Source organism: Ixodes scapularis, unplaced genomic scaffold (genome assembly GCF_016920785.2).
Source record: "Ixodes scapularis isolate PalLabHiFi unplaced genomic scaffold, ASM1692078v2 ptg000299l_1__unscaffolded, whole genome shotgun sequence".
NCBI lineage: Eukaryota > Metazoa > Arthropoda > Arachnida > Ixodida > Ixodidae > Ixodes > Ixodes scapularis.
The window spans coordinates 217534-231636 of record NW_024609953.1 but is presented as its reverse complement, the minus strand read 5'-3'; the positions used below and the strand labels follow the sequence as shown (position 1 = coordinate 231636).

Sequence of the window (14103 nt, the reverse complement as noted above, 5' to 3'; positions counted from 1 at the left end):
ATGCCACGGGCAACGAAGGGAGAGAGCAAGCTCCGTTGTGATTGTGCAGCTGCGTAAACAAAGCGAAAACGGTCCTTTACACAAGGACAAAAAAAATCTTAACCCAAACTAAAAAAAAAAAAAATTGTTGCAGCTTTGTTTATTTGACTAAATGCAATGAAATGCGGCAGCTTTACAGGAACATCATGAGTGAAAATGATGAGGAAAGGAAATGATATGTCTAGGACGGCGACGAGAACAACGTCAAGAACGACGTCTAGGACGACCTCAAAGACGACGTCTAGGATGGTATCAAGGACGACATCATAGAGGACGACGTCAAAGACGGCTTCGAGGACAACATCCTAGAGGACAATGCCAAGAATGACGTTTAGGACAACCTCTAGAACAACCTCTAGAATGACCTCAAGGACAACGTCCAGGACGACCTCGAGGACAACGTCAAAGACAACATCTAGGACGACCCCTAGGACGATATCAAGGATCACCTCTAGGACGAAATCGAGGACGACGTCAAGGACGTCAGGTCACTTCAGCTTCAACTACCGGCGCTTACGAGCTTATGCGACTGGCGCTTACATGACCAACACTAACAGCTTACGCGACCAGCGCTTCACCCAAAGGTGCTTGAGCTACGGGTGCTTCAGCCACTGGCGCTTCAGCCATATACACATCAGCCACCATCGCTTCAGCCATGAGCAATTCAGCCACGAGCACTTCAGCCACGGGTGTTTCGTGACTTTGATTACCGTAAAATCCCGTGAGGGCGCCCTTCTTTGAGAGATCACCCATCCCATTTTTCTGGCTACATATCTGTAACGTAAAAATTCCGAAACATCGCCCACCCCTCGATTCCCGTTGGACGTCAGGCGATGTCCTACGGGAATCGCGCCGCGTCAGGAATCGCCTGCGACGGGAATCGCAGGCAGTACCGGTGTGTCCGAGAAGAGAGTTCATAGCGGGTTCTTGCGTTTTCGTCTGCAATCTGCGCGCGATATCGGCTCGCGTAACACGCTAGTTGTTCCCGCATGTATATTGCATTGTGAAATGCAAATCTGCTGTGTTCATGATTTGCGGTATTCGTTCCCGAGTTCGTAGCGGATTCCCGTGTGTTTGTCTGCGATCTGCGCACCCGATATCGATTTCTAGCTGTAACACGCATGAGTTGTTTCCGCGTGTATAGTGCATCGTGAAATGCGATTTTGTTGCGTCCGCGGTCTGCAGTATTTGTTTCTGTGACGTGCGAGTTTGTAGCGTATTCCCGTGTTTTTGTCCGCGATCTGCGCATGCGATATCGGTTTCCGTGACAGGCAAGATTGTAGCGGGTTTCCGCGTCTTTATTACACCATAAAACTTGAATCTGCTGCGTCCGCGATCTGCGGTATCCGTTCCCGTGAGATGCAAGTTCTCGGCGGAAAAAAAGAGCACAGGGAAGAAAAGCTGCTCTGTACTGTCTTCTCTTTCTTTCTTGTGTTCGTCCCCTGTCGCGCTAATTGTGTGTACTATGTTAAGCAAACTTTGTCCTCCTGACTACCAATGTCTTTAATGCAAAGTATAAAAATCTAGATAAATTGAGCTTCTTGCAGGTCTAGTGAACATTAAAATTTGGCATTAGATTACAAAAAAATACCACATCGGAATAAAATTTAAAAAAATCAAAATTATTCTAATTAAGTTTTGAAATATTTGGTCGTTTTTGACAAGGCACTAAACACTTTTTTTTTTTTGTCAGTGTCAAAAAATGTTGTGCACACTTTTCTCACAAGGCCATATGCTCACTATGATTGCTGGTTTCCTTCTCTCTACTTGCCTGCTTCGTGGCAGCAGCCTGTCCTGCTAATGTAACCCAGCTGCAACAGATTAAGACGCAAGTATTATCGTACCCTTTCACCAATAACAGTCGCGAAGAATTTCGTGCTTATCCTGCTTTTCTTAATGTGCAACAGACTACAGCTAGTGTGGCGAGGATAACTTGGAAGGACAGGGGCACCAACATGCAACAAACAAGTAGAAAAAATAAACGGCACTTGGTCTGCTTGTTCCTTCCATTTCTTTGCGCTGCGATCGTTTCCAGTGAAACTGTCGAGTGGAGCTAGTGCCGCAAGGCCGACCAGAGATGGCGTACGGCGCCCGTCGTAGTAGGCGCGGGAGGCAAGCTGCACTTGACTCGGTTTTAGCATAATCCAGCACGCACCAGAAGCTACGGGCACCGAACAAGACACGCAACGACACGCCAAAGGAGGCGATGTTAGGAGGGTGCTTTCGCCTGCCTCCCTTCGACGCTCAGATTGGTTCGTGCGGGGCCATACTCCGTGGCTTTAGGCGCTTGCCAAGTTAATGCGGGTGCCACGTGCACCTCGAGCTTGCCGTTATCTCGGCTGTGGTCGGACCTCCCCGGTCACCGAAGGCTCAAAAAACGCGAGGTGTGGCCAGTCCTCCATCTATATTACCGTCGCTCCACGGCCAATGAGACTGCGACATCAGACAGCTGAAGAACGAATCACGGAGCAAGCAGTGTGACCATAATAGGCCACACCCCGTGTTTCTTGCACAGTCAGGGACTATAGTTGGCGGAGTATATGTTTTTTGCAGTCCCTGGCACTGGCTGTGGCTGGCAGTTTGTTCCTGGAAAGAGTCTGTTTCTTTTCTCAACCACCCTATTTTTAGAAATTTCTGAAAGTCTTCATTAAACCCCCCATAACAGATGCATGGAGCCTGCTTCACTGGTTGCAAATTGAGCCCCAGATGCAAAAGTGCATAGGGTTGGCTCAGAAATTATATGCACGTAATATAAACCTTGCGTCAAATTATCCACACATTAGAGAAAATGCTTTGATTGTAGGCACTACATGGACTACACATGCTCGCCTTATCAGCATAAAAGATTCAAATTAAATAACTAAAATAAGGCGTTCACGATTACACACAGAAGGTGTCATTTGTTTTCGATTTTTGCTTTAAAAAAGCTACTGTTTCAGGCGCCAGCACGTGCAACGCATACTCGCAGCATGCTCCTTGGTGGTTCGTTAATTTAATAAAGTAGTATATTGGAAATTCATAGCATGGTCCCAGGGAAGATGGTGTCAGAAATGTGGTAATGCCCCTGTTCACCGGAAAAGTGCAGCTCGTTATGCGAATTAACGCATTCGGGGCAAAGGGCCTCGCCCTTGCCGGGCTGACCGCAATGTGGGGGTCGTACGGGAAGCACTCACTCAGGGGCGAGAGCAGGGACGAGCCGGTCTCGGCGCAGAAGCCCATGAAGGCATGGTAGACGTCCACCACTTCCGGCAACGAACGCTCACGCACCAGCTCCCGAAGGAACCTGCAAAGGCACGACCCTTTCAACAATGGGAATGAACACAACCCGCTTTGTTTTCCCCGTTTGTTTCAGCTTGTCCCCAAAGAGGTTCCACGTCGAGCACGGCTCAGAAATGAGTAGGTAAAACAAAAGCCTATAGTCCGTTGCAACTCAAGAAGGTAGGGCGAGGGAAAGAAAGGCCGGAGAGGAGGAAGCTTAAACGCTAAAGAAAGGAGAAGGCCTCTCCCTCTCCTCTCCAGCGTTCTGTCTGCTCCCACCTCCCCAATCTTCCTTTCTCCCGCCCTACCTCCTTGAGTCGCAACAGATTATAGCGCAAAATACCAAGCATGCACCAGTGTCACAATAAGTGCCCACCACCTCCTTTCGAAACATTTCAGATGTAGGCAAAAAACATGTCGCCGTGTGCACACGTGGGAACCGCACGCAATCTATGTCATTCCATGACATTCCGGTGCCCCCCATATCTACCAAAGTGTCACAGATGAAAACGTAGGCTCGTGTAGAAGCTAAAAATTAACATTTAATAAGGTAAACGTGCACCTACAAATTAAAACAGACGGTAATGAGCATCCTGTGTCGGCAACGATGGGCGACTGTTTCAATGTTGCCAGTCTTAGTTTCTTTTATACAGACCATGTAGTCTAGTACACTCTGAACAGGAAGAAACTATATCTTACAAGATGCTACTAGAAAATTTTAAAAGAGCTGCACGAAGGATTAGGCTGGCGGGATTCAAACCCCGTGCCTTCGTATGAAAACTACGCACGATGCCAACTTGGCCGGGCACACGTGCTCCTCCGCATCAGCTGCCCCTCCAAGAAGTCGGTGCAAAACAGTGAAGCCTTATGCATGCATGTCGGTGTGAAGCGGCAAAGCTTGACGAGACAGTGCCAGTGACAAGCAGGTTTGACAAGACTAACGAGGCTGCTTTAAAAATTAACACAGTTCCGTCAGACCAAACAAGGGCCCACCCTCTTGTGTGTACCTTCTGCTTTAAGGCTTATCACGTATTCATTCCCAGTTTCTTGTGGCTATCTCCAAGTTTTGTGTGAGCACTCGGTGATTTACAGCATGTTTTATGTCATGTTAAAAGGTTGCACTTTACCGGTTAAATGAAGTCCAGAAGCTGTCGCCTGTTTGTATGTGCCTGCTTATGTGCCTATTTGTATGAGCCATACGGAAGTTTGTATGTGCCATAGGGACCATTCGTACAGGCTTCATACAAACCTGCTAGTAGATACCAGACAAAAAAAACTAAAGGCAGTGACTATTTCGGCGACCACTGTCAAATGATTAAAATGTCATTTTGACGTCTGTGACATCGCTTCAGTACAACGTCAAAATGGTGGCTTTATTCGTTCGCCGTCCCCCGTCAACGCAGTTGTTACAGTGGTAGCTGTTTCGTGGTTTCGTTTTATTTCTGATGGTGTTGTTGTCATTGTCTTGACGTGTTGACGGAGTCATGTGTCACTGTGTCGCATGCCTCAGAGGTTTCTGTCCTACGTGGCAATGGAAATGTTTTTTTCAGCGTGTGTGTGCTCGACAGTTGATCCTTTGGGACGCGACACGCCCGGCGGCGAAGTTCTCAGTTCTTGCACGTCATTCCAGCACACGTCTCACTTAAAATTTGAAGCCACTACAGAGCTGAGCTGGATATCCCTCTATCTTGCCTGCACATACAAGTATAAGTGTGTATAGTATGTAACACTGAGAATTTGGAATAATTTTTGTGCCTCCGTCCTTCCACTTTCGCGGGAGCGCGTCTTCGAACAACTGTTGTTCACCAGGCGCTCAATATGATTGTTTATCCTCGGCCACCACACTGATACATTTGCCTGTGCTTTGCATTTTCCTATGCCCATGTAACCTTCATGAAGTTGTTGCAGGATATGTGGACGACAGGATACTGGTACCACTATTCTAGAACCATTCATGAGAAGGCTGTTTTGCACAGCAATGTGATGACAGTACTCGTAGTACTCTTTGAAGTCTTTTCCGAGATCTCGACAACTTTAGCTAGCGAGTCTTTGGCAAACATGGTCTTTTTTCTGTTCTGCCGTTAGCCGTTGAAGACCGGTTTGCATTGCGGGTAGGGACGTTTCTATGTGTCGAATGAAGCAATTGGTTTCTTCTTGCATCTCTCTGTCTTGCCGCTGTGGCAGAGGGCTTCTTGACAACGGGTCAGCTGCTTGGAGTTCCTTGCCCGGAACGTGGACAACTGCGAATGAGTAGCGCATTAGACGCATGCGCAGTCTCTGAAGACGTGGGGTTAGGTCGTCCAATAACTTTGATCCAAACAAAGAAATGAGAGGTTTGTGGTCAGTTTCCAGTACAAAGTGTGTTCCCACGATGTAATCTCAGAATTTTTCGCATGCCCACGTGCGTGCCAAACTTTCTTTTTCGATTTGGGCATACCCCTTCTCTGTTTCGGTGAGTGTCCTGGACGCAAAAGCGGTGACGCGATATGATCCATCCTCCTGCTCTTGACGCTGCACTGCTCCCAGGCCGTAGGATGACGCATCTGCCGATACAATCGATCGTTTGTTGGCGTCGTAAATTCCAGTAACGGGACAGGTTGAGAGGATTTCCTTCCGCTAAGATATTGAGGTGGGCTAGTTGGATATTCATGATATAAGAATTAAATAGCGCAAAGGTTAGACAAAGGACAGAACATGTAGACAGGACAAGCGCCTGTCCTGCCTACATGTTCTGTTTTTTGTCCTTTGTCTAACCTTTGCGCTATTTAATCTTTATTTCCTTCCACTTTGTGAAGGCTTTCTGCTGAGGATGATCCCACACAAGGTCCACTTTGGAACTGAGTAGTGACGATAATGGATGCAGTAGGTCAGACAGGTGTGGCATGAATCGTCCTAGGTATGTCACCATACCCATGATGTGCTTGAATTCTTGCTTTGAAGATGGTATGGGAATCTGTTTCACAGCGTTGACAATTGTCTCGTCTGGACGGACATCATCGCTGTCTACTTGATGACCTAGGAACTTGATACTTGTCACTCGAAAGACGCATTTATCGTCATTGGGCACGAGTCCTGCAGATGAGAGTTGCCTGAGGACTTCTCGCCGACGTTGCTCGTGCTGCTCGGGCATGACGCCCATATCAAGACATCGTCCATGTGGCAAAGTACTCCTTCCGTTCCTTGAAGAAGTCGGGTAATAACTCTCTGGAAGTGTTCCGGAGCCGACGTGATTCCGATTGGTGGGTAAATAAAACAAAAACTTACAAACGGAGTGATGAATGTCGTCAGGAGTCGTGACTTCTCTTCTAAAAGGAGCTGCCAGAACCCCGAATTCGAGTCCAGCTTTGAGAAGATTTTGGCTTCCGCTAGCCTTCCCAGCGTGTGCTCCACTGAAGGGATGGGGCGATATTCACATTGAATGTGCTTGTTTAGTTGGATGAGATCAACACAAATGTGAATTTTGCCAGACGGTTTGGGGACGATGACCATCGGCGCGCACCATTCAGTAGGTTCTTCTACTGGAGAGATGACAACTTGCGACTGCATGTTTTCTAGCTCTTTCTGCGTTTTACGATACAGCGAAAACGGTACTCTTCTCGGTGATACGATAGCAAACGGCGTCACGTTAGGTTTCAGCTTGAGAACGTGAGCACCTTCAAGAGCTCCCAGTCCTTGAAACAGGTGAGAGAACTCTTTCTTCAGTTCGCAAGCTTTGTTTGCAGTCATGCAGATTTGAGGGCCAAGCCGATACTTTGCGATAGCTAGCTTACCCAAGAGAGGTTTGCAAAGTCCTTTCACAATGTAAACTTCTTTGAGTGCTTGTTGCCCACGGCAGTTGAGCTTCATCCAAGCTGAGGGGTCGTCCATCTGGACCATGAAGTCGGCGTTGGGGCTCGGAGAGCTTGTGGCACTTTGCAAAGACCTTTTGAAAGATGGCAGCTGGTTACACCGTTTCGTCTGCTCCAGTGTCTATTCGGAAAACAACAGGAGTTTTGTCGACAAATATGTAAATGTCCCATTTTGCTGTTTGAGGAAAAGCTACAGCTCCTACGAATCCTTGTTCGTGTACGAGGGAGTTCACGGTAGTTGAAGATTTGCAGACGGTTGCAAAATAACCCTTTTTCTTACATCTGTTGCAGCCTGCGTTCCTCGCCAGACACACGCTCCTCGGGTGAGCTTCTTGACCACAGCAATGGCAAGGTTTGCCTTTTGGTTTGGGTATTGCGGTCTTCTTAGTAGGAGTTCGAACATTTGAACGTTCAGCTCCTCGCTGAGCAGGCCCTGATGCTGTCTCAATTTTGGCTGCTATACAATCAACGTTGGCATCCTTTTCTTTTGTCGGCTGGGGTTCCACTTGTTGCTTCTTAATCACTTCCAACTGTAGCGCAGCAGCGATGGCCTTCTGCAGGTCCAGAACACGATCCAGTTGAAGTTTTTCCGAACTCCTGCCATCCCCAAGACCAACAATCAGCCTGTCGCGGATCGATTCTTCCTTCAGTGGTCCATAGTTGCACGTAGTGGCTAGTCCATGAAGAGCAGTGACGTACTCCTTGACAGTTTCCGTCTCCCGTCGACGGGGAATGAAGTAACGTTCAAAGTTCTCCTTTATCTTGTCGAAGTCTTGAGCTTCGGTGTCGGACAGCTTGAAGGTCTGTAGACGTCTTCAGCTTGTGGTCCCATGACGTTAAATGAGAGCGTCGACTTGGTGTGATGATGGTTGAGATGCCAGGCCTGATGCACTGTGGAAGCGCTTGAATCTCTTCTTCCACGCCGGCCATTTGTTAGGTGTTGTAAAACTGAAGGCTTCGGGTGGAGAGATGCGAAAAGTTGCCATTACCGATTGTTGCGTAGCACCGATGTCGGCAAAAGTTGAGGGCCTGTTCATTGTTCCTTCGTTTGTAGTCAGTCCTGCGCTTTACTAATTATTAGTAGACTCGCGGAGCAATCCCACTTTGGCAAAGAGAACACACAGACAACCTTTTGTGGCGGAGTGAGGCTGAAGACTGAGGCCTCATTTATTACAGATGAAACGAAATAAAAAAAGACGAATCTGGTACGAGGCGCTCAGGTTACGCGTGAAGCGAGGGAACGGATGTTTATTTCTCGGGCTCCATGCGAACGGTGGTTCTTTCAGTCGCTTTGGACTTTGGAGATCGCGAGCGTTGATGTGTCGGCGACTCCATAACACTAACGGTTCTGACGCACCGAGCAAAAAATTTTCACATTGTCTGCACCGCAGTTTAATAAAAATACACCCCTTTTTCCGACAGCAAATCTCCCATTACCTGCAAATTTTATGACACAAAATTCAGCTTCTTTGTCTCCATAAAACACGTAAAATAAATAATGAAAAGCAACAATGCCGCATTAGTTACATTCTGTAATGTTCAGCAGAACCGAGTGCACAAGGCACTTTGGCAGCAGTAATCCGTTCAACAAGCACATAACAAACTTTTCATCTGCTTTGCAGCACCGGCTATTGGCACTTTTGATGGCTCGCCATCCGTTGGCCTGCCCAGTCATCTTCATGTGGCCAAGCCTGAGGGACGCAAGGCACAAGCTGTCGGCACAAGTCATCACCGCATCATCATCCTAAGGATCACCACAAGTGGGCGCCTACAACCATCGCAGCCTTTAAAAGAAAAATGCAGAGCCAAACCAGCCGCAGATCAGCAGCAGACCTCCAATCAACAAGCGCATAATACTCTTGTCATCTGCTTTGCAGGTAAATTCTTTTATTTTTAATGCGAGAGCATTAACTGTCACATGGAGCGAGCCGACGTCACCAGTTTGAAGCGTGAAAATGGCGTTTAGTTTCCCTGATACCAAAGGTCCCACTGGCAGGCGCGTGGCGACGATGCTCGCAGTGGCTGCTGCGCGCGACTCCCCACTGGTTGTCGCAAGTATGAATAAATAATAATAAAAAGAGAGGGGAACCAGCATGAATCAGCCTTCCTCGGCATTACTAGATAGTGAGGTCCTAATCCCTTGTTTAAAAACAAATACCTCCGACTTGCATAACAATACCAACAATTTATAAGACATTTCGTCTCGAGGTCATCCTAGAAGTCGTCCTCGAGGTCGTCCGAGAGATTGTCCAAGAGGTCATCCTCTAGGCGTTGTCTTCAAGGTTGTTCTAGAAGTCGTCCTTGAGGTCGTCCTAGACATCGTCCTTGAGGTTGTCCTAGACGTCGCCCTCGAGGTCATCCTGGACGTCGTCCTCGAGGTCGTTCCAGAACTCATTCTTGAGGTCATCCTAGAAGTCATCCTTGAGGTAATCCGAGGCCGTCCTAGACATTGTCCTCTAGGCGTTATCCTCGAGGTTGTCCTAGAAGTTGTCCTTGAGGTCGTCCTAGACGTCGTCCTCAAGGTCGTTCCAGAACTCATTCTTGAGGTCGTCCTAGAAGTCGTCCTTGAGGTAATCCGAGGCCGTCCTAGACATTGTCCTCTAGGCGTTATCCTCGAGGTTGTCCTAGAAGCTGTCCTTGAGGTCGTCCTAGACGTCGTCCTCAAGGTCGTTCCAGAACTCATTCTTGAGGTCGTCCTAGAAGTCGTCCTTGAGGTAATCCGAGGCCGTCCTAGACATTGTCCTCTAGGCGTTATCCTCGAGGTTGTCCTAGAAGTTGTCCTTGAGGCCGTCCTAGACGTCGTCCTCAAGGTCGTTCCAGAACTCATTCTTGAGGTCGTCCTAGAAGTCGTCCTTGAGGTAATCCGAGGCCGTCCTAGACATTGTCCTCTAGGCGTTATCCTCGAGGTTGTCCTAGAAGTTGTCCTTGAGGCCGTCCTAGACGTCGTCCTCAAGGTCGTTCCAGAACTCATTCTTGAGGTCGTCCTAGAAGTCGTCCTTGAGGTAATCCGAGGCCGTCCTAGACATTGTCCTCTAGGCGTTATCCTCGAGGTTGTCCTAGAAGTTGTCCTTGAGGTCGTCCTAGACGTCGTCCTCAAGGTCGTTCCAAAACTCATTCTTGAGGTCGTCCTAGAAGTCGTCCTTGAGGTTGTTCTAGATTTCGTCCTTTAGGAATTGTCCTCGACGTTGTAACAATAACAGCTTCGCTGGTCCTCCATCTTGATGTGAAGTGGAAGGGCTCTACAATTTTTTTTTGTACTACAAGGTACATTACAAACCTTTGTTCGTAATTCGACAAATCAATGGATGTCCTTTCTAAATTTTCATTCAGATAGGCTAGCCATAACATAGTGAGTTCCTCAGGGCAGCATTTTAGGCCCATTTTTATTTATTTTGTACATTAACGACATTGTAAACGTGGCTCAAAACAGTGGTGTAAAGCTGATTATTTACGTGGATAATACAAGTATTTTTTGTTCACATTACTATGTAAGTACTTCTATCGACACAATTCAAGAAGTTTTAAAGAAAATTACCGCCTGGACACCCAACAACAAATTGAAATTGAACTGTAGAAAAACCAAAGCTATTATTTTTAAACCTAGAAATAAAAGGATAAATGTTCCACTTTACCTTACAATAAACAATAAAAAAATTGAATTCGTAAATTCTTTTAAAATACTGGATGTGTTTTTTTCTCACAATATGATCCGGAGTGCTCATATAGATCATGTTCAAGCAAAAGGATCTAAAAGTGTTGCGCTAATAACAAAATTTAAAACTATACTTTCTACTCATTACAAATTAACTGTTTATAATTGGTTAGTTTGTTCACATCTGAATTACTGCAACCTTAGTTGGGGCACCACAACAATAACAAACCTTAAAAAGTTGTACCCCTTACAAAAAAGGGCAGTGCGTGCAATTTCTTGTGTTCCATTTCCTCATCCTACTGCACCATTATTTATTTATTTAGTTATTTATTTATTTATTTATTTATTTTATTTATACATACTGCTTTGGGGCATTTAAACCCTAAACATAGAAACAATTCAATATATGTGTTCAAACTCTTAACAATGTATCATAGGGCTCTTCAGCTGAACAATGTTCAATTCATTCAATTAGCTAACCTAAAACATTGCGTGATACTGCCCGACTTAAAGGACACATGCAAAGGAAAAAAACTTTTTTTTTAAACGGCTTAGATGGAAAAAAGATGCCATAAAACGATTTTACAACGAAGAAAAAAAATTTTTAGAGCTATATTTACGGCGCAAAACGAATTTGTAGTTGGCGCCCGCGGGCACCGCGGAAAAGTGGTCCGTATTTATCACGTGACTGGTCCTTATTTATCACGTGGTGCTTGCGTTCTTTCGGAAGCTTCCTATGGCCTCTAAAAGTAACTTATTCATCTTTGTTTGAAGTATAACAAAAAACTAAGATTAATAGGTAACTTTTAGAGCCCAAACGAAACTCCTGAAAAAGCACAAGCAGACGTGATAGACCTGTGCGCCGGTCAGACGACGGCGGCGGCGCCCCGAAGCAGACGAACTTGTGCGGCGGCGGCGACGGCGGCGTGGAGAAACGCGTTGAACCGGCGTTCGCACAACGCTCAGCGTGCGGCGGCGACGCAGCGCGGCGGCACGCGGGCCTACCACGTGATTAGCGGCGGCTCCCGCGAGCGCCAACTACAAATTTGTATAGCGCCGTAAATATAGCTCTAAACATTTTTTTTCTTTGTTGTAAAATCGTTTTATGACATCCTTTTTCCATCTAAGCTGCCTAAAAAAAATGTTTTTTCCTTTACATAAGTCCTTTAAAGGGACAATGAAGGCAATTTCGGACATCTTTTTGGCGATTGAACTGGGTTCCAAGCACGTCTCAGGCCACGTTGCCCAAATTTCAGCCGAAACCGGCGCTTGTGTGCCGTGCAAATCAATTAAACAGTCGCGGTAATAATCGTACCGGAATCGACTGGAGCGACGCCCCGAGAGTTGCGGGAGAAGCCAGGAGAAGCAGAGCTCACATGACCGATGCGAAGCCAAGAAGCGCGACGTCACAAGAGACGACTCAGCGATTGGTCAAAACGAGAAACGCGCCCTTGGTCACGTTTTGGTTCTCCGTTTTTAGGAATACTGTTCTAATTTCCGCTTGAGTAACCATGAAAAGCATAAATCGGACCGGAAAGGATTACTAAACCGTAAATAAAGCAGCATAAATGTTTTTTTCTTTGCTACGCTGGACGCGAAACGGCCAACGAGCAACTATGGGCACTTCGGCATGCGGGCCGCTCGTTACCGGCTGGGCGATCTCCCTCGGGTGACGGCGGAGGTCGCCACACACGTACTCCCGTTCCGTTTGTGTTGGGCTACTGAACGGAAGCTCGAACTCGCTCGCGAGAGCGGCATTGCCGTCCATGTTGACAGATTCGACAAAACGACCGCGCCACCACACCACCGCGCTGCTATAACCCACCGCGGTAACCAGAATCTCGATCTCCTAAATACTACCGATACCGACTATTCACACTTGACGTCACCTCCGTTTTTGGAGGCCCAGGAACGAGAATGGAGATTGCTCAGTTTCGGTTTCTTTACTTCTTTCGTAGGCACAGAAATACGCGTCACAAATGGCTACAAAGAATTGGGCAGCATGCTATGTTCCCAAGAAGCATAAAAACACCATTTAAAAAAATTAAATAAAATCGTCTTCATTGTCCCTTTAAGACATAATCAACCCCGGATAATTCGTCCATCGCATACTAACTACATTCATCAGACATTTCATTTAAATTTGTCCACCATACTAAATAGTTTGTCTAGAAAGTGTTTAGATTTAGAAACACCGTCACATAAAGGATTACTAAATTTTATAATGTCTCTGTGACTTTTGATTACTGCTGTTTTTGTTGTGTAATTTTGGTGTGTTATCTGTTATCTGATACGCTATATTTTCGTGTTCAAATGTCTGGTGTCTTCGGGTATTTTCTACGCTTAAATTGTTCATTAGATCTAATATTCGTATATTAGTATAATATTAATATATTATACGTTAGGGGCAAAGCTCCTTAGGGTCTAGCCTTGTACGTCCGGCGTCCGTGCTCACATCAATCTTGCCGGTGCTCGTGCTCGCGAGCTCACGTGCTCACATGCTCGTGTAGGGCAAAAAATTTTTTAAAAATTTTAAAAAATGTTTGCGCAGTCGACAGGATTCAAACCTGTGCGGGGAGACCCCAATGGATTTCTAGTCCATCGCCTTAACCACTCGGCCACGACTGCGGGACGAGTAGGGGGCTCTGAGATGTGGTAGTAACTCAAGAGCTGGGGATGTCGTGGATGAAACGTTGCACGTAGCCGCTCAACGTCTATACAGGAGAGGGCGCTGCGGTCAAATACGTATATAATCGCGTTCAACTTTGCATGCATTGGCTCAACGTTTATAGACGAGAGGGCGCTGTGGTCAAATGCTCAAATGCGTATATAACCACGTTCCATATTACACATTCTCTTTCTGACATGGATGAAAACGAACGAAAGGCTCGGCATGCTGCGGCTCAGCGTCTATGCAGACAAGCACCACCATAGCTTCGCCCCAATCAACACCATTCACCACGTGGAAATGCAATAAATTTTTTTTGTATTTCTTTTTTTTGCTGTCACGAATGCGCTGAAGCTGGGACCTTCATCAAGCTGCTACTCAGCAGCTTTTTGTTTGAGTCCCTTGTTGTCATGTAAGATGATGCGACAACAAATAAATTTGGTTTGATTAGATTTGATTTGAACCAAGCAAACAATACTTGCAGCCTGATAGCTGATGCTGCACTTTTAAGTTTTTTTGTTTCTTTTCGTTCCCCATCACTTAAGAGGCGATGCAAGACATTTGTTTTCGGAAAGTGCCTGAGCCGCCTGCAAGCAAGATAATATCCACAAGTATCTTGCACACAAAGAATGCCATAA

At 46.4% G+C, this 14103-nt stretch overlaps 1 protein-coding gene across 1 annotated transcript in view; it reads right to left on the bottom strand.

Moving 5' to 3' along the window:
• LOC120849056 (protein unc-80 homolog) overlaps nt 1-14103 on the bottom strand; it is a 220567-nt gene that overhangs the window by 147906 nt on the left and 58558 nt on the right. The window contains 1 exon segment of the mRNA XM_040504832.1: nt 3213-3322. Within this exon segment, the coding sequence (XP_040360766.1) occupies nt 3213-3322 (110 nt within the window).